This window comes from Trypanosoma brucei, chromosome 10, assembly GCF_000002445.2.
Source record: "Trypanosoma brucei brucei TREU927 chromosome 10, whole genome shotgun sequence".
NCBI classification, from domain to species: Eukaryota; Euglenozoa; class Kinetoplastea; order Trypanosomatida; family Trypanosomatidae; genus Trypanosoma; species Trypanosoma brucei.
The window spans coordinates 415,444-434,500 of record NC_007283.1 but is presented as its reverse complement, the minus strand read 5'-3'; the positions used below and the strand labels follow the sequence as shown (position 1 = coordinate 434,500).

At 48.4% G+C, this 19,057-nt stretch overlaps 7 protein-coding genes across 7 annotated transcripts, besides 9 other annotated features; all 7 read left to right on the top strand.

Moving 5' to 3' along the window:
* Positions 1-265: 265 nt before the first annotated feature.
* Positions 266-595, top strand: Tb10.70.6325 (ribosomal protein L36; the record flags this gene model as incomplete). The annotated part of the gene is made up of 1 exon (XM_817323.1): positions 266-595. The coding sequence occupies one exon, from the start codon at positions 266-268 to the stop codon at positions 593-595; it is 330 nt and encodes a 109-aa protein (XP_822416.1).
* A 1,123-nt stretch (positions 596-1,718) lies between these two features.
* Tb10.70.6330 (hypothetical protein, conserved) lies at positions 1,719-2,063 on the top strand (the record flags this gene model as incomplete). The annotated part of the gene is made up of 1 exon (XM_817322.1): positions 1,719-2,063. The coding sequence occupies one exon, from the start codon at positions 1,719-1,721 to the stop codon at positions 2,061-2,063; it is 345 nt and encodes a 114-aa protein (XP_822415.1).
* Positions 2,064-2,434: 371 nt separating this feature from the next.
* On the top strand, positions 2,435-2,791 carry Tb10.70.6340 (ATPase subunit 9, putative; the record flags this gene model as incomplete). The annotated part of the gene is made up of 1 exon (XM_817321.1): positions 2,435-2,791. One exon carries the CDS (start codon positions 2,435-2,437, stop codon positions 2,789-2,791), a length of 357 nt encoding a protein of 118 aa, XP_822414.1.
* A 328-nt stretch (positions 2,792-3,119) lies between these two features.
* Positions 3,120-3,142: a sequence feature (AT_rich).
* Positions 3,143-4,312: 1,170 nt separating this feature from the next.
* Positions 4,313-6,796, top strand: Tb10.70.6350 (hypothetical protein, conserved; the record flags this gene model as incomplete). Its single annotated transcript, XM_817320.1, has 1 exon — positions 4,313-6,796. The coding sequence occupies one exon, from the start codon at positions 4,313-4,315 to the stop codon at positions 6,794-6,796; it is 2,484 nt and encodes an 827-aa protein (XP_822413.1).
* An 859-nt stretch (positions 6,797-7,655) lies between these two features.
* Positions 7,656-9,104, top strand: Tb10.70.6360 (proteasome regulatory non-ATP-ase subunit 5; the record flags this gene model as incomplete). Its single annotated transcript, XM_817319.1, has 1 exon — positions 7,656-9,104. The coding sequence occupies one exon, from the start codon at positions 7,656-7,658 to the stop codon at positions 9,102-9,104; it is 1,449 nt and encodes a 482-aa protein (XP_822412.1).
* A 1,627-nt stretch (positions 9,105-10,731) lies between these two features.
* Positions 10,732-12,426, top strand: Tb10.70.6380 (hypothetical protein, conserved; the record flags this gene model as incomplete). The annotated part of the gene is made up of 1 exon (XM_817318.1): positions 10,732-12,426. One exon carries the CDS (start codon positions 10,732-10,734, stop codon positions 12,424-12,426), a length of 1,695 nt encoding a protein of 564 aa, XP_822411.1.
* Positions 12,427-12,932: 506 nt separating this feature from the next.
* Positions 12,933-12,960: a microsatellite.
* A 164-nt stretch (positions 12,961-13,124) lies between these two features.
* Positions 13,125-13,152: a microsatellite.
* Positions 13,153-13,226: 74 nt separating this feature from the next.
* Positions 13,227-13,247: a microsatellite.
* Positions 13,248-14,100: 853 nt separating this feature from the next.
* Positions 14,101-14,223: a sequence feature (A-rich).
* Positions 14,224-15,138: 915 nt separating this feature from the next.
* Positions 15,139-15,159: a sequence feature (AT_rich).
* A 33-nt stretch (positions 15,160-15,192) lies between these two features.
* Positions 15,193-15,267: a sequence feature (GA-rich).
* Positions 15,268-16,021: 754 nt separating this feature from the next.
* Positions 16,022-16,077: a sequence feature (A-rich).
* A 107-nt stretch (positions 16,078-16,184) lies between these two features.
* Positions 16,185-16,262: a microsatellite.
* A 322-nt stretch (positions 16,263-16,584) lies between these two features.
* Positions 16,585-19,032, top strand: Tb10.70.6410 (hypothetical protein, conserved; the record flags this gene model as incomplete). Its single annotated transcript, XM_817317.1, has 1 exon — positions 16,585-19,032. One exon carries the CDS (start codon positions 16,585-16,587, stop codon positions 19,030-19,032), a length of 2,448 nt encoding a protein of 815 aa, XP_822410.1.
* Positions 19,033-19,057: the final 25 nt, after the last annotated feature.

The window sequence follows — 19,057 nt, the reverse complement described above, 5'->3', positions numbered from 1 at the left end:
GTGGGATTTTGTATATTCTAAGCATGCCATTTCTTCTTAATTTGACCTTCTACCTGGTTTATCGCTGTGACAAGTCTTTGCATGGCGTCACCGTCTGCTTTCACTGCGTATGTTTGTGAAGGCAGGTGCTCCCCATACTTTGCTCCAAGTAGTGGAACAACCCTTTTCACTTATGCGGTTACGTGTATCTTTCTACGTCTGCATGCGTTACCCGCTTCCTTCGATTGTGATTTCGACCTCTTTATTCCATTAGCGCAAGGTAAACATGGCTGCCACGAAGAAGGAGGCCCCCGCACCCCGCACCGGCATCATTGCTGGCTTCAACAAGGGCCACAAAACAACCCGTCGCGCCCGCCGCCCGTCATCAAACGACCGTTACGCGCTCCCTCACAAGAAGCTACGCGCCGTGAAAGCTATTATCAGTGATCTCGTTGGCTTCTCGCCCATGGAGAGGCGGGTTCAGGAGCTTCTCCGTGTGGGAAAGGACAAGCGTGCACTGAAGTTTTGCAAGAAGCGCCTCGGTAGTATTAAGGCGGCAAAGAAAAGACGTGCTAAGGTGGAGGAGGCCCTCCGCCAGCAGACGAAGAAGAAGTAGTGACGGAATATCTACTCGCCACCTTCATGAGGGATGTTGCTGTCCGTCGAACTTCTATCGTGACTGGTGCACTTTTCCTTTTCGCGCATGCCCCCCTCTGTGCATGTGGCCCTGTATGTGCTATTTCTTTCTTTATACTTCTCTCAGGCATGAGGAAGGTTTGTCATTTTTATAACTCTACGCTGATAGAGGTGGCGGACGTTGGTGCGCCGTCGTCTTCCGTGAAATGTAACTTTGTTGATGTGTCTTCCTGCTAACATAAAGCACCACACATGCAATCGTTTTTTTCCCACCTAACTGTTTTGTTACCGTTACCGTTTTGCTACACAACATAGGTACGAAGGCGAAGCGAATAGTCTGCAGATCTCAGCAAGATGGTCTAGCCAACTTTTCTCCATATTTTTCTTGATGTTGATGTGTGGGTATACGTATGCGTTGCGTCCCGAACGCCAGCGGTGGAAGGGTCAGCCTAAACAGCGCTATGCAGTCGATGCTTCCCGCGCTGGGGAACTGATGTGCTCTCTTATTCAGTGCTATCATTCAAGCTGCCTCTTTTTTATTTTTTGGTGTGCTGGGGTGTTGTGCGACTGCCCAGTTTTGTAGTGTGAACCCTCGGCAACTTACAGCTCCTTTGATGCATTCGCCGGACGCTCCGCCCCCAATTCATTTTTAACTGCTGATCCGTATGAGCTGATACTTACCGCTGGTTTATTCGCGCGCTGGAAACTCCGTTTGGTTAAAAACTTGACGAGAGCTGCAGCGCCTTCAATGAATAGGGTACGGAATGCCGGGTCGACCGGCATTATCGCTACTACGATAATTGTTATTTACGAAAGGTTTGTCCTAAACGTGTAATCTCTTTTTCGCGTTGTACTTGATTCGTGAAATCTTTCACGGTCTAACGCCTCGGCTTCTTTTGCATTCTTCGTTTTGTGCCACGGCGTGGGCGTCTCAGTGGGCCACATAGTAGTAATAAACATTGGCTGTATTTAGGATTACATCCTAATCCATTAGTATCAAAAACTCATTGTGTGTTGTAGGACAAGGTCGCGTACATAGGAAGCAATTACTCTGTTATTTTTGACGTTACTAGCTCTAGCCGACGGCGCCTCAACATTCCTTCATGACAGCGCCCGTCTCTACGCTGGCAAGCCAAAAGGTGCTGTTGGATCGTGACACCCTCACTGAGGCGGAAAAGTGGCGATATGTGGTTGACAACACACTGAAGAAGGGGAGCCTTGGCTTCCTCACTGGTGCAGCTCTCTCCCTCGTTGTTTTTCGATCGGTGCCGGTCCGAGTTGCGGCTACAGCATTCGGGTGCGGTTTCGGCATTGGGAAGTCTTATATCGACACACGTTATATTCTCGGTCACGATGTGAGTGTTGAGACTGTGTGGACGGCAGAGGTGCTGCGGAAGGGGTTCCGCGGGTCCACTGGTGTGAGCGATAGAGAATCTTCCGGGAGTTAGGTTGGAGGTGTTGCGAGAGCCCTGTAGCATGTGACTTCCTTCTCCTTTTATTTTGTATGGAGTTTGGGCAGTGTATCGCTTGTTGCTCTTCCTCTGTCATCAGTGAGTGCTAGTATGGTCGGCTGCCCATTCAACCTGCCGTTCGCCCCTATTTTTCGGCGCCCTTATATTCTTTCTTTTGTTTTTGTGTGCCCCGCTTACCATTTTCTCGAGGGTCTGAGTCTACCTACACGTTGTTGCATTTTAGAAAGATTAGCTCTCCGTATTTTCTGTTAATATAAGGTTTGTTTATTTTTAAGGGGCACACACGACCTAAAGATAGCATTTGTAAGGTAACCAAAAGTTTTTTTTTCAACGGTACGAACAAGAAGATGATGCGCCGTCTCGCTCTCCAGTCTTCGATTCGTCGTGCGACACCCTTCGCGACACCACTGGTGGCCTCGACGAAGGCTCTCAACCCTATGTGCAGCGCCATTACCATCCGTGAGGCGTCCACCGTGGCCATCTCTGTGCAGGGATTACATTACGTTGGTACAGGCCTGGCAGCCATTGCCCTTGCCGGAGTCGGTTTGGGTATTGGAACCATCTTTGGTAACCTGTTGGTGGCATGTGCTCGGCAGCCCAACTTAACGAAGATGCTTTTCAACTATGCCATTCTTGGATTCGCGCTTACGGAAGCTATCGGCCTATTCGCCCTCATGCTTGCGTTTCTGATGCTCTTCTCGTAGAGACGTTCCTCCTTAGCGCTGCGCGTGCCGGCTAGCACCTGCCTCTTTCCGCATGTTTGGGCACGGGGCATTAGGGATATTCCGGTACGCGGAGTTATAGGTGGTAGGCAAAGTTAGGAGCACGAAAGTTAACAAAAAAGTGGATTAATAGGAGAGATCTGTTGTCACCGTAGCGTTAAACGAAAAATTTTAAAAAAAAGGGCACATATGGTTGTTGACAGTGTAGGAGGAAGCGAATTAACGTCAGTGAACAAGGAAACGCGGCCGTTTATAAGTGTAGCGTTCGGCGTGCGAAACATGTAAATGCTGGATATCAGCTGAAACATTCATTATTATTATTATTATTTATATCTCTTTCAGCCGTGTGGGTACAGCAGCAGGCCAAGCTAGAGAACGTGAGGAGCAACGGTGAAGCCAAGAGTCATAACAAAGGTAGTGACGGTGATGCGAGTACTCTAAACGGCGCCGGCACCAGGTCGAATATGGGAAGGGAGTGAAGGCAGCGCGTTTACGGTGTTCAAACAGATGCACGAACGGCTGACCTTCGTATATTTCTTTCCCTACACAAGCGAAGCAGAAGAGGGGGCGACGAATGTGGGCATGCTGCCACTCGCTCACCTGCACCTTAGCCTAATGAGGATGGAGGTGCAGCAGAGGGTGAAGGGAAACTGTTCGTGTGAAGTGGAAGCAAGGGAGGGGAAAAGGAAGTAATCACTTGAAGGGCTGGAAAGGAACACGATGTGAACCAGCTGCACTCGCGCACACGCATACGCCATCTCGGTGTGTAATATCTTTACAGTTGGGCACTCTCGACCTCTACTCTTCTTGTTTTGACTTATTGTTTTGTCTTGTTTCTCCCACCCCTTTTTGCACGTAGATTCGTACTTGTGGGAATCCGATTCGTGGTCCCGTGTGTGTGTGTATGGGGGGGGGGGGAAATACGGGGTGCGAGGAACGGCAGTTTGAGCCACATCCGCATGATCGTTTTATTGCGATGACTTAAAACTTCTTCTGTGCGCTGAAGAAGCCAGTGACGAAAGAGCGAAACGACTGACAAATACTTTCTGCAGGCCGTTCCATCTGTAGTGAGATCCTTTGGAGCAGGTAATCATGCATTCTCTTTTGCTGTCTGTATTGCTTGACCATCACTTGTTTCTCCCCCTTCTTTTTCGTCTCCTTACATAATTCTTACTCCACTCTGCCCGCCTTGTCTCCTGCCGTGACTTCCCCTTCTCACAAAAGTTAGTGTAGGTGGTGGCCGTCCGGGCCCATCGTCTCAATCCCAGCTGGTCTTTGCTTGTGTGTGGCCGAAGGAGGGCAGCTGCGCCTCGCTACCACAACGATATAGAAGGCTGGAAATAAAGTAAAAAAAAGGGAAGGGGGAAGGAGTGGAGAACCACGCGTTGGCAGATAAGAGAGGCTGCGCACGGAAAAAGTCGCTACGTACGGGGAAAGGGTAAGAGGAAACAGTGAGAAAAGGTGACACGTGATTACTGGATTGACTTGTAGGTTTGTTTGTTAATGGCACTCAGTTTATCGGCGAGCAAGCGGGTCGCTTACCATGATTTGTTCATGGATCTACACGGAAGAAGGCCGTCGGGAAGGATACGGCTGGTAAGTGAAGCCGCTCCTGAGGCCTCTGCTGCGTGGGCAACTTCATGGAGTGCCTTTGCGTCGGGGGGTGCGCAAGACGCTGGAATGGGTCGGTCAAAGAAACGAAAGTTGGCGGGTGAGCACGTAGCCGTGGCTTTCAATCGTACAAAAGGACAAGCATCAACAGAGCTATTCTTCCACGTCGCCGTATTCCGATGCGACACGTGGGCACTGCAGTGGGTGGCGCGTGCTAGTTCCGCCGACCCCGCGGCGCGCGTGCTTGACGTGTGCTGTCTAAGTGCTAATATTGTTGCCTTCCTCGTCGAATGCAAGGACGAGAGTGAAACCCGGGCAGAGTTGTGTATTGCCACAAGGTTTAGTATCCCATCCTCTGAGAACCTAAGCAATGTCAGGTGGCGGTCATTCATATCTGAAGCCCGTGTGGTGGACACAGGTTTTACTGCCGAAGGTATTCGCAGCATTCAAGCACTTTCAGCCACATCACTACTTGTGCTTACAGGCAGCGGCCGCTTGGTACGGGCTACCGTGTCCCGCATGGAAACAATGGAGACGACGTGCGAGCAGGTTGCCTCATTGAGCGTCATGATTCGGCGTACCCGCGGCACGCACACCACACCTGCGCTAGTGGTTTCTCGCAACTGTTGCGGGAAAGGCGGTGCTGAAACGAAGACAAAGGACCGGACTTACGCAGCTGTGTTGAACGACAATGGCTCAAAGTGTTATGTGTTAGATCTGATGGCCCCTTGTGCGTCGCGGAAGTTACAGCACATCACTTTTCCCAAAGACACAATTGCGGAGCGGGTTGAGTTTGCTGGATCGTATATGCTGGTGGTGACACTTCGCCTTAAGGAGAGTTCGTTATACGTGTTGCAGTTTACGTGCCTGGTTCCACAGGACTCGCCCTCCGAAGGGTCTTTCACAATGACTTCCTTTGACCTAATCCACCTGACGGCCCGGCGCACTCCACTTGCAACTATGTACGATTCTGAGAAGGAGACACACATTGTTGTGTCACAATGGCAGGATACCGCTGAGGATTCTTCGACTTCTGAGGTTGTGGAGACGGAGCAGTGGTGGAGGCGAATGGAATTCGCTGAGGTTTCGCTGGCAAGTGGGCCTTACACGACCGATGTGCTACGCGGGGCGACATGGCTTCCGCTTCCCGAGCCGTTTCGCTCCGATGTGCCTGCCCTGCGCACGGTTGTAGGGAGCGGTGTGGACGGCGACGACGGTGAGGCTGCTGAGGTGGAATATCACCAGGAACTTTCTCTGCTTAACAAGGAACGTGTAACTGGGTCGTGGCTGCCCCTTTACTTGCATTACGCTTTGGCAACCCCCTTATCTCGCATGGGGGATGGGGTGCGGGAGGTAAAGACGGTGCTTGTAACAGTGTTTGCAATTGAGACGGCACCGTTTGTTCACACACGTTTAGCCAAACAGTGGCACAACGCTGTGCAGGGACTGTTATTTCTTCTTGGTGTGGGGTGGAATGTCGGAGAGCATCGCGGTAAAATGAAGCAGATTGCGGATGGCGTTCCCGCATTTGCCGTTCCATGGAACCCAGGGCACATGCGTCGGGCGTTGCGTCTTTTTGGGCAGCGGGCCCTGCGACGGCTCTTTTCATCGGTGGCATGTGCGCTCCGCCACTCAGCGGAGCCATCAGCAGCGCAACAGCTATTTTACGGCGTGGCCACGACCTCTTTGACAGACGTTGCAATGCAAATAATTACCTTGTCGAGAAGGGTGGGGGCTCATTTGAGGGCAGAGGATGTGGAGACGGTAGTGTTGTTACTGCGCGCCTCGCGTGACTTGGGACATGCGATTGTTAATCACACCACACGTAGTCAAGTTTTACTGGAATGCATTGTAAAGGGCCGAATGGCAGGCCGCGTTCTGGGGGGATTCGATGGCCGCACAAAAGGGGATGCGGGTCGCGGTGCCGAAGGTGATGATGAGAAAAATGATGAAGTGAAGGAGAGGCGGCAAGAGTCGGTTGGGTTTCTCAGCGGAGCGAGCGAAATGCGTGTAGAACGGATGCTTCACAACCGTTACACCACCAATGACTGGTCGCAACAGCTGCTATTGAAGAGGAGTCAACACGCCGATGTCGTGGCTCAGGCCCGTCTGTATTTGAACGATGTGTTACCGTTTGTGCAGCACAAACAAGAACAACCGATCTGCGAGGAGCAAAAGCAGCAACGGCAGCACCAGGGGAGGGAAGAGGAAGATGAGGAGGTAAGTGAGGAAGAGCATAATCAGAAGGGAAGAAAGACCGCCATGAATGACGCATTACTACCTGACTGGGTATTCATGGGGCGTCGCCCACATGCTGACGCCGGTTTCACGGAATACGAAGGTATACTTTTGCGACCTGGAGGGGCTTCCAACTAGAGGCGTTCGACGATACCCCAACGGGAGTTGAGGGGACATGCTGTTCATTAAGTGGTGGGGCGACTATTTGCGATCGCCCGTCCATCTTCTTCTCTTTGCACCCTCCTTCAATTTCGTCTCCCGCTTCTGCCAGTTGTATGTTTTTGTCCTTCTTCCGTGCACGTGGCCCTACGGAGGTTGTCGATTGTCCGTTTATTAACTGGTGAGTTGGTGCAGTTTTTCTTGTGTTTGTGTTTTTATAGCACAGCGTGCGGCGCGCGGCGAAATGACGTAGTAACTACGAGTAAGTGCGATAAAGGTCAAATATCTAATGATTAGAAGCAAACACACGGCCTGCAGTATTAAAATTGTTAAGCAAAGAAGTGAATAAAGAGATGCAGGGGGAAATGAGCGGTACCAATAACAAAAGGGGAAACTCTTTGGGCTTTTGTTTCGTGATGTAGCCTCATTTTGGCATCCTTCCCTCTTGTCTTCTTCCGGGTACAGTGGAGGGATGTGAGGGTTACGTGTGAGACTCTGTGTTGATGCATACTAATTTCATCAAATGCCGCTTTTTTTTTTTTGCTGCCACTATTATTACCTTTACTCGAGATTGAAAGGAAAGCTGAAGACAACAACACGTATCTGCAAGGTAAGCAAATCAAAGACAAGTGTGCGTGTATTTGTTTGTTTGTGTGGTAGAGCAGAAGAGTTTAAAAAGTCGAGGGGAGGCGGGCAAGGAAAACAGCAGCGGAAGTGACGACAGCCGTGCGGGAGGTCGACACAAAACTGCAGTGGTGAAACTTGCGGTTGCAGCAGAGCGAAAAGGTTACTGTGAGTCTACACGTACAGCCAGATCGACATACAGGTACGATATAACATGACCGACGTAGACCAGTGGAAGTGTGCGAGCTTCAAGCAGGAGGAGGATCACAGCGAGGCGACAGATGCGTTGCTCGAACGCATCAATGCTACCGCCATTCCTGTTCTCTTGCGCAGTACCAATTCGAGCTTGGACGATCTCGTTAATGAGCTTTTGGCTCTCGAGAAAATGGCGCGCCTAGGTGGTGATGCTCTGTCGGCAAAACGTCTTGTAGTTGAAATATTGCGGATCTACCGCGTTCATGGAGATCACGAAAAAATGCTTGACACATTGGAAACTCTCATGCGCAAGCGTGGGCAAACCAAACAATCACAGGGTGCCATGATCGCTGAATGCGGTGTCCTCCTCACTGAAGGCAATCTGTCACGTGAGCAGCGCCGCATCGTGTTGGAGCGCGTAGTGCATCTTACTGACAGCCGTATCCATGTGGAGCTTGAGCACGTGCGATTCGCTATCGACTTAGCGAAGTTAATGGAGGACGATGGGGAGAAGCGGGCGGCGTGCGACTTGCTCAGTGGGTTGCATGTGGAAACAGTGACAAATATGCCCCGCGTGGAGAAACTCGATGCTCTTAACCGCTTGATCCGGTTGTGCCTCGAGTTGGAGGATTATGAGCTCGCGCGGCTTGTGTCGCGCCGAATAAACCACCGTGCCCTGTCAAGACCCGGGGCCTTGCAGGCGAAGCTTAAATATTTCGAACTGATGCGCGAATATTTCGCGCAGCGCCGTTCTTACTTCCATGTGGCTCGCTGTTGGTACGAGACATTCCTTTCCGAAACGGATGAAACAGCCTGTGTTTCAGCCCTAAGCAGCATGGCGGTGCACTATCTTATCGCCGAGCACTCGTCGCCAAAGGAACTGGAGGATCATGCTGAGTGCGCTGCCTTTTCCCCCGCCACAAAATTTGCCGACCGCACGGCAGCAATTCAAGGCATCACTACTACTCTGAGGAAGCGGTTGGAGGAGAATCCGCAACTTCAATACCTACTGGAGAAGTTTACGAGTATTGAACTCATACGTGAGCGTGTTGCTGATGATGTAGAGGCCCTCTGCATAAATCACCCGCAGCTCGCTGGGTTCCCTGAGCGCCAGGCGTTGCTTCGTAGCCGCTGCAGCGAACACGACCTCTTGGTCATTTCCCGCTTCTATCGCCGACTGCGTCTTGTTCGACTGGCCGAATTGGTGGGTCTCACGCCGCAGCACACGGAGGAATTCCTCATGATGATGGTCGCCTCGCGCACACTGTACGCGAAGATTGATCGCGTGGATGGGTTAGTCGTTTTTGAGGCGAATAAAAACGCCAATGATGTGGTGACGGCATGGGACGAAGCTGTAGGGCGCAGTGTGGCGCTGTTGGATAAAGTTTCACACCTTATTGTAAAGGAGCGTATGCTACATAACATCACTCTCGCCCAATTGCAACAATCGGGTGCGACTGCTTCATAGCTCGCTGGATGCATTGGGAATAGATGATGATCCAATGAGAAGGCGATACAAGGGCGATGAAGGGGAGGGAGAAGATACGTGTGTGCGTGTAGGACTGGAAGGGGGCTATGCGCCTGTGGCTGCAAATGTGGGCACAAGAAATGAAGTAAGTGAGCCGAGACAATAAAGAAAGAAAAAGGAAGTGCAGGACGGATGGTGATGAGGGGTGGGTAAGCGGAAGAGGTAACCGTCTGTTAGGGGATGCCATCATACAAGCATTTTATGGTCGGTAGTGTAGGCGTTGACATTCAAGGTGGGTGCGGTGGGTAATGCGAGGGATGTTTGTTGGTCAGTGTGTGGGCTGCTGCTCGACAAGTGACATTGTCTCCTATCCTTTTCTATATATATTATTATCTTTTGCTTCTGCGCCCGCTCGTTTTTGGTGTGACATACCGCAGTGGTTGTGACATGTCCGGTCCAATTTGTAAAGCCCTGCCCTCACCTTCCTTCTTCGCATCGGCTTTTTTTTTCCTCCTTTTAAAGGCGCTCTGCCATCTCCGTTACTTCCGTTCGTTGGTTGAATCGTGGAGTTGCCTGTTCTTTTACAACGTTGCTCTCTCACTTCACCTTTGGCGCCGAGCCGCCTTCAAAATGCCACTCTGTTTTCTTTCTCATTTTCTTCCTCACTTGCGTTTCAACAACAATTGGTATACCATGAAGTACCGCCGCGACCGCTACAAAGGATGTTAGAAAAGAGAAGAAAAAGGGCGAGAAGACAAACCAAAATAACTTAATAGCATTTAGGAAGAAAAATGTGTGATAAAGGGAAAGTTTGCTTCCTTTCCTTTAGATTTTCGCCTATGTTCTCGTGACAATCATTAGGGTTTTTAAATGCACATTTTGTTTTCTACATTTTCTTCTTCACCCCCCCCCCTGTTTTTATTTAACTTTACCATACTTGTTTTTGAAACCCTCCTGTTGGAGTACATTGTGGGGCCCTCGTTTCTGTCGCTCTCCTCTTGAACGACCGTCCGCACACGGGGAGGAGGTGCTGCACCACTCCTCTGTTGTTTTTGTTATGATTCAGTGGAGAGGACCCAGCTAAAATACATACGTATATGAACAAGTTCAATGAATGTAATTTACCTGTTCTTAGTGTATAGATGTTAGCTGCACACTTTTCTTTTCTTCTTGTTTGCACACCCCTGAACTACTGTAGACGAGAGGAAGCAAGAGGGAAGGAAAAAAACATAACCTGCAGCAAGCTCAAAAAAGAGATATAGTGAAACCCCAGAGGAAGGAAAGGAACACTGAAGAGAAAGGTAGAGGGATAAAAGGTACACAAACAGGAAATAAGTCTCCGAAAAAGCATTGCACCGGGGGAAAACCAAACGAGATTAGAGCTATTCCCCTACTCGACTTTTATCACCGCTCTGACCATTTACTTTGTTTCTTGTTACAGAGTATCGGTGTGCGAAGGAAGGAAGAGGAGAGAACATACCATTTTGAGGAAGAATAGGAAAAGGGCGCATTCGCGAATAAGAGAGTTTAAGGGCCAACAGCAATAACCAGGGGTGCGAAATAGTAAAGTTACCCGAGTAATAATCAAATTGAATAAATAGAAGGGGCAGATTGGTGCCGCTTTAACATGCCTCCCGCTGACAGGAACGATATTGAAGAGGAGCGGGTGTCGAGGTGGTGCGTCACCGATGAGGAGAGACCGATTCCACCTGATTCATATCTTAGCCCCAACGGCGCCTTGACTGTTGCCACCAACGCTGTCTCGCCACCACCATATCCCTGCTCTGTTCAGCGTGTTGTCCACCCAGAAGGTCCTGTACACCACTTCGTTGACTCAGACTCCCCAGGTTGCGGTTACGATGATAAATTCGGAGCCGGTGATGATGAAGTGAAGGGGGGTGAGCTCTACATGTGGGTGCTGGACCCTCACTCGCGAAAGCTGCGCGTGCCGTTATCGCTTATGGTTCCGACTCATGCGACGGCCAACAAAGGAGCGCTGCCATCGCTGTGTTTGTCCTTTCTGGAGGGCCACTGCCGACACGAGTGGTGTCGACAGGCCCACGTGCCTCCTCATGTTCTTCCGATGCTCCGTCAACAGGCCCTCAACGCCCCCACGTGTTGCCGACTGCACAAGGATCCCCACAGCACCACAGAGCTCACCGACCGGTTTAAGTTCATCCGACTTGTGGGAAATGAAGGGAGTTACAGTAGCCGCGGCACAAACGGTGAGCAATCTGATTTAATCCCCGCTGAAAGAGTTGCACTGACGGTCGGTCTGCAGTTGATCATAGCTCAGAGTGCGCAAGCGGCGAAAGAGAAAGAAGAGCAGTCACAAAACCTCGGCGAAACCAACCAAGGTGCGGCGAATGGCGCGAAGGTGGAGCGAAAGGATGTACTGGATGTTCCCGCGAAGGACGTATGTCGGTTACACATTTCGCGGCTCTGCCGCTATGTGGAAGATTGCAAAAATATTCATATTTGCCGCGAGTATGACTTGCAACTCCCACCCCCTCCAAACTTGGTGTGTTTGCTTAACGGTATTACTCCATCAATGACCATGATCAACATCGGAGAGAGGAGCTACTCTTCGACGATGCTTTCCCTGGGGGACGTCACTGACGAGGTGTTTAACATCATTTGCGATCAACAACGGCGTTCCGTTATGAACAACACTCCGGCTGCGAGAATGACACCGGCATCGCAGCCATACCAACATGCGAATCAGGTTGTCTCCTGCGCCAACCCTGGTGTGGATGCGGCGATTAATTCTGCTTCTCCGCTCAGTTTAGGTGATGCCAACTTGTACACTGCCCCCCGTGGTGGCACAAGCCCTGCGAGTTGTGGGATGGGAGATGCCACTCCGTTCGCTCCCGCGTCACAGCGTTCGCTTGGCCAAAATGGATCTCCTAATTTAGGCGCCGCTGCGGCAGGATCGTCGAATGTGACCCGAGTTTTAAGGATTTTTGACGTACGACCCAAGTCTGCTGGTGAAGGCGGCCGTGAAAGAGGCAGTACTCATCGCGGCCACAATACTAATGGTAACGGAAGCGCTGGTGCCAGTCCCTTTTTGAACGGTAGGGGATCTGAAAGTGCATCCCGCTCCCGCAATGGCGCCAGTGTTAGTTATAACAACTACACATGTCCAAACAGCAAAAATGGTAGCGGCAACGGCTGCGCCGCTGGAGCGGGTGTGCCGCCCTGTGGGATAAACGGCAGCGACAGGAATGCCTGTAGTGGCAGCCATAGGCGTGGTAGCAGGCATTTGACGGGCCAATCCAACAATAGTGGTCGCGGTAGTGCGAAACGTCGGCAAAAAGCGTAGGCGGTGGTCCACAGCAATGTGTAACATCTTTGGTGCCGTTAAGGTGCTCCTCGTATGGGGGATTTTAAATGATGGTAAAGGGGTTTATAGAGTAAAGGATCGAAAGAAGTAGTAGTATCCATTTGTGTTTGTGGGTAGCGAAATGATGCATATGTTTGAGGAATGGTGGAGGAAAGGAAGAAGCAGATAAAGAGGCGATAAAAAAAACGAGTAAAAAAGTGGCGTGTAAAAAGTGACATGAATAAGTAAGGGTATTTTCATTCAATCTTGTTGAGAGATTGTACCACACTGAAGGCATCACGTGTGTTTTAATATCGCGCATATGTATATGTATACATATATACATTCATATGTCTTTTTGTGCGGGATTCGAGTTGTAGGTGGTGGTGATGGGTGTGAAGAGTGTGGTGGGTAGAGACCGAATTAATAGCAGCAGTGATGGTATGCGGGTTTTGACATCTGACATGATTTTCTCACTGTTCATATACTCAACATTTATATACTTAATATATATATATATATATATATACGTATGTGCCTTTACGTTTGTGTGTTTCTACTTCCTTCAGCTGGACTTGGGTTCCGCTGTGACTCTGAGTCAAGTGGGCTGAAGTGCCAAAATTAAGGTGAAAGAGGAGAAGGGGAAGGGTGCGGGAGGTGCTGGGGGTTAGGGGGGAAGCGTTTAACTTTTTAACTCCATTTATTTATTTATTTGTTTATTTATTTTCTTCATTTCCCCCCTCCATTACCCTTTTAAAAAAGCTTTGTTCGTTTTCTGTTATTTGCCACAGACGTGCGCGCACACACACACACACACACACGAAAGAAATTGGACTAAACCAGTACGGGTGCATGGGAACAATGAGCTAACGTCAGACAATATGAAACCGCACTCTCACGCCTTTAGTTAGCACGCGTAATTCACTCGCTTACGCAACTTTCGATTAAATTTTCCCATCTAACCGTACGGACATGGCGCGAGCATGCGGCTTGATGTCGTTTGACTTTTTTTCATTTTTTTCGTTTTCGTACTTGCACGCATGAGCGAGTAGCAAATACTTAGGTATTTGTATGATTTATTTTCCATTTATTTTCCATTTTCTTTCCTTTCTATCTCATCTCATATCATTTTATTCATTCATACGCGTGTGATGGAGTGCGCTGCCCTCTCTTCCCCATTACCCCCTCGCTTCACTTTACATGTGCCTGCTTCGGAGGCGCAATGTTTACAACCCTTATGTGTTCCCCCGTTGAGGTAAAACGCATGACGCGGCAAATAAAAAGGGAGATAATTGAATACAAAACTCATGAGTAAAAATGCAAAAAAAAACAGCAAACACAAATATATGTCTGTGTTGTCGTATACAAGGAAAAGAACATACATATGAAGGGGGAAATATAGGAGAAATTGTCACAGCTTAAATGCGATCGGCTTCACGCGTTTGTTGTGTTCATATTTTTACTCCGTACGGAATATTATGAGCAAACAATATGATGATGTGTTACTTTGCAATGATTGTTGTAATAGCCGGTGAGGGGTTCAGGGAAATGTAGTAAAGTGTGTCTGTGCTTAAGAGAATAAATACAGGAAAATAAAACCATCAAAACAAAACGATTTTTTTTTTTTGGGGGGGGAGAAGTGTGTGAAAGGAGCCTGAAGAGAGCAGTCGTACATTTCTTTTTGTTTCGCCGTTATATTTATTTGTTTGTTTTAGTTTATTTTTCTTCCTTCCTTCCTTCCTGTGCTCCATTGTTAGTTTTTTCCGCTATTGTTTCTTTTTCTTTTTTTTTCTTCTTCATTATATTTCCATTACCTGCTGTGTCGCTGCTGTCACGTGAGGACGCATTCCCCTCTTTCCACTCATCTGATCCTTTCATTATGCAACAGTTGCGAACCTGTTTTTCAACACTCACATTTACCATCATTGTCATCAGCCGCGGCACTGTTACCATAGTTGTGGTTGGTACTACTGCCGTAACCGTATTTTGTTGTGAGGAAACATGAAGAAAAAAAAAAAGAGAAGAAGGAAAGGGGATGAAACTTACGGATTGAGTGACAGAAGGGAATAAATGACGCAAAACCAAAGAGATTCCAGCGTGTGTTCTTCTCATAGAGCCGCCTTTTGCCCCCTTTTTGTTTTTATTTCACCATCATTCTCTTCATTATTCCTCGTCGTGCCATTGATGAGTTTGTTTTGGTGCTTTTGTTTGTTTTTTGTTCTTACACTTTTTTTTTGCGTTCTTGTATTCCCTTTTCTCTTCCCTCGTGCCATTTTACTCGGTCTCCGAACCTGCGGTGTGTGTTTGCTTATACAGTGATAAGGAAAGAGACCAATGAATAAATGAATATAAATATAGATATATACGAAGAGAGGTAAAGAATAACTGAAGGTTGGTTCCCCTTCCATTTTCATTAAGAATAACAACAATTAATCACAATAATATTATTATTATTTTGGTATGAGCCATTGGTTATGAGAACTGCAACGATGTATATAATATAATATAATCAAACAATGGGGACATGAGAATTGCATGACTATTTTTATTTATGAATTGAATTTGGAAGGAGTGACGCCGTCCTTTACGTGTTGTTGAGCAGGATAATTAACTTCTGAACTGAACAAAGCGGGTAAACTCTTCTTCTCTTTCCTCCCTCCATGCGAGTCGCGCATATGATGATCAGCAGTTTCTTCTTTTTCTTTTTTCCCCTTTTATATTATTTTATATTAAGTTTGAGGGTATTACTTGCCCTGTTGTTATTTATCTTTCCTCCTCTTTTTTTTTCTTATGTTGCTCTTCTTTTTCTTTTTTCTCCCTTTATTTGTCTCTTTCTTTCTTCTTCCTCTAATTACATTTATTTGTTTTTATACGTAAAAGATATATTTATCTACACTAGCATTTGCATCCTTTTTTTTCCTTTCATTTTCCTCCTTCCTTCAAATTATTTCAGATGTATTTGTGCATGCCCATATGAACACCAGCATTTTTCTTTTTTGCTCTTGTTCTTAAAAGAGGTGGAAAGAAAGAGGAATTAGACGGAAAAAAGGGAATGTGTGTGCCTTGCATGAGAAGGTACAAAGAAAAAAAAATGTAACGACGAAGAAAAAAAGAAAAAGGTGCACATCTCAGAATCGCAAAACTCCGGGCGGCATTGGTGGAGAAGTGTGGGAGGGAGGCGAGGGAGGGAAACTGGTGAAGATGAAGCAGGCAAATGAATTAAGAAACGGGTGAATAAATAGGTGGAAAGAGAGGGGGAGGAAAGCAGTGAAAAAAAAAATAAATGAAAAGTGTATTTTAAAAGAGAAAAAAGAAAGAGATAAGGATGCAGAGAGAAAAGCTTCTGCAGTGCCGGCCCAAAACGAAGCGCTTAAGGTCGGCTTGCAGCAAAACTTTTTTTAATTTTTCATTTTGGTCCATTATATCACACATGAGATTGTGTTTGTGGAGGGTGATAGGAGGAATTGGGGCTCCTTAAGTTGGTTCATTTTTTTTTTTAAAATTGAAGATTTGTTTGGTTTGCTGCGCTTCCTTTTGTTGTCTTCTTACCTCTTTACTTCCTTCCTTGCTGTGCTTGTTGTCATTAGCATTGTTGTTTTTATTTCTCATTTTTTTTTCTTTTGGTTTTGTTTCATTTTTTTTTCTTTTCTTCCCCCCTTTACGCGTACGGGTTTGTTCCACTCTACCGCTCTCTCCCTCTCTTCTCTCACTTGTCCAAAATGTCATTGTCACCGCTATGACTGTGACCACAATACAGATGCTATTGTTATTATTATGAGAATATTATTGTGTTGTTTAGGTTATTATTATTATTATTATGTTGTTGTTGTTGTTGTGTGACTAGATGGGAGGAATGGTACAGCTTAGTGTAGGTAACGCAATAGTGGAGGTGTTGGTGTGGTTTGAGTGGTGTTATGATTTACCGCTGCGGGAGGAGTTAAGATGACAACCTCTTACGCTTTTTTCTTCCTCCCTTTTCGTACACACAAACTCGCATAAAGGCGTATGTATTCTGTGGAGTATATTACGCACCATAGCAAAATCTGAACCTTATACATTGTCGCGCACTCTCTCACCTCTTTTTTTCTTTTTCCGCTTTCACTTCTTTATGCTTCATTGTACGTAGTCCTGTATTTTTTTCTTTTTGAGTTACGCTAGATGAGTGGCGTTTCTGGTGTTGGGCGAGCAGGGGATTTTGGACCTCTGTTGACAGACTTTGAGCGCGATGCAAAATTCTGGTCGCAGCAACTGGTGACGGCGGCAGTTGAACGCAGTACCAAATTAGAATCGCAGCACTTCACTCGGAATGCCCGGCGTGGAATTACGCAGCTCCCGTCGAACACAAATTGCGTACGGGATGTGGCGCTGCACGTGTGGGGGGAACTCGGCTTCTTTACAGTTCCTCCTCTTGAGGAAGAACAGGTGGATTTGAGGGCGTGCAGACCGAGGGAATGTAATGGTGAGAAAAACGCCAGTGCTCCAGATGAGGACGTGCTGAAATTTGTTTCTGCACTCGAAGGGCACTACACCCAAATACTGAAGGGTGGGGAAATGACACTCGACGACGAGGATGGTCAGACTTGCAAGAAGGTCCAAGGTGTTGGGTTACCGCAGCAACTCCGCTGCCATGAACTTCGAAATGGCGTTTGGAGGGTGCTTTTCAACGCTGTGTTTTACTGTGTAGCAGCATCAGGAAACCAGGTCTTGTTTCCATCACTGGAAGAGGCATCACCCTCACATGCATCAGCACGCTCAAACTCCAGTACGTTGTGTGACAATGGAGACGAGAGACAGTCGCGCCTGGGTGAGGGGAGTGACGAGGAGCGTAGTGACCAAACTGTCGATTTTCCTATAAAGCTTCAGTGGCAGTCGTACCAAACTGTTAACGAAGCGGTGAGGGGTGCGAATCAGCGTGGGCAACGGGGAAGGGTGAGTAGTAGTGTCGATATCTCGGAATCTCCTGCTCCGCAAGAATTACCGACTCCCCTAAAAACTGCAACCACCTCAATGTTTCGGCAACCACGCCGACAAGAAGACTCCACTCGCCCCTTGCGTGGAACCAAGGTTTCATTTGCTAGCATGTTACAGAACCCACTTCCCATAATCGCATGGCGCTTCATACTACACACGCTATCTCAGTTAGGCTACAGAAGAGATGCTTTTTATGTTCAAACTCCGCTACACGCCTCCCTTGACGAGTTGATGTTGGCCTTGTTATGGTTGACGAGGGAATATCAGCTCGTGGCAACAGCCGAACACGTTAACATTCACTTTGCATACCCCTTCTTGCTGGAATGGTGCCGTAATGGGGATGAGTATGAAAAAAAAGGCGGCTTTGGAGAGATATCACCAACACTGAGCGGTACGGTGGGGTCGTTGGGTGAGGGCTTCTCCACTAAATGTGGTTCTACCGATGTGGCTAAACAACACTACGGTGATGTGTTGCTGCACTCGTTTCCTGCTGCGGTGCCATGGCCTCCTGCTTCGTTTTTGGAACAGGAAGACATTGCGTACCGCTTGCACCAACAAGCGCGGATCATTCCCGCGGCTGGCGGTGAGTTGGCTGACACTCCGCGTCGACCAGTAGACCTTTCACGGCAACTGCTCTCCGTGCGGCGCCTCATCGAGTTGTCTGTTAGCCGCCTTGAGCATGTCCTCCACCAGCGGGCTGAGCAAATTTCTGCAATGGGTTTACACTCCGACCTTGATTTGCAGTTGTGTCACCCTGCCATACATGATACTTACTGTAGGCTGTGCTGCGGATTGAGACACATGCTCGGTTTGGAGAAAAGGTTGCGGGACGTAACAGAGCAACTTGCACGGTTTGGCTCCCTTGTTGCTTGGTCGCTAAGTCACGTCAATCGTTGCGGTGATGGTTGTTGTGTCTACGACGATCTTCGCAACGCCAAAGGTGTGGTGGAGGCTATGGAAAATGATGAAGTTGAGGCGTCGAGTGCCTCTTCTCTACCATCAAATTATCCGCTGCAAAATGCGTTCAATAGCTTTCGCGCCACGCACCGACTCGAGCAGCTGCACGAGATGTCGGCGTTCTTCCGCCGGAGTGCCAAAGTGAACAACAGCCGAACTCCCCAGGATGATGTGGCGTTGCGAACTAAGGTGCAGCACAACATGAAGGCTCGGTACTCCCTCAAGGCGGCACTCAGCGCGGAGCTGATGGCAATGGTAGAGGCGAATAACTCAGGTTGCAGGGGCAGTGGCCATGACGCGACGTCGCTGAAATCCAGGATGCCGCTTCTCAGGTCGTTTGATCTCGCAACTACGTCAGTGAATACCAGGAGTGGGAATGATACCTGCGGTGACCAAACAGATACTGGTAGCGCATTTGCCGGCGCCAGTATTGATGCTTTTATTGCATTCCACTCCACTCGTAGAGCGCAGGCGGCGGTGGTGGGTACACCAGCGAGTGGAGGGACAACGTCTGCACGACTTGAGGCCGAACGACTGAGAGAAGTGAAACGTCAGTTGCCGACTGTCCATGAAACTTGTGAGGAGGTGCGTCAGTTACTCCACGCTGCCACGCGGACGCTACACCACCACAAACTACGTATTGTACCACCCATTAGTAAAGCTCAACCGTGTTTGTAGAGTACTGACCCTCTACGTGCTAGCA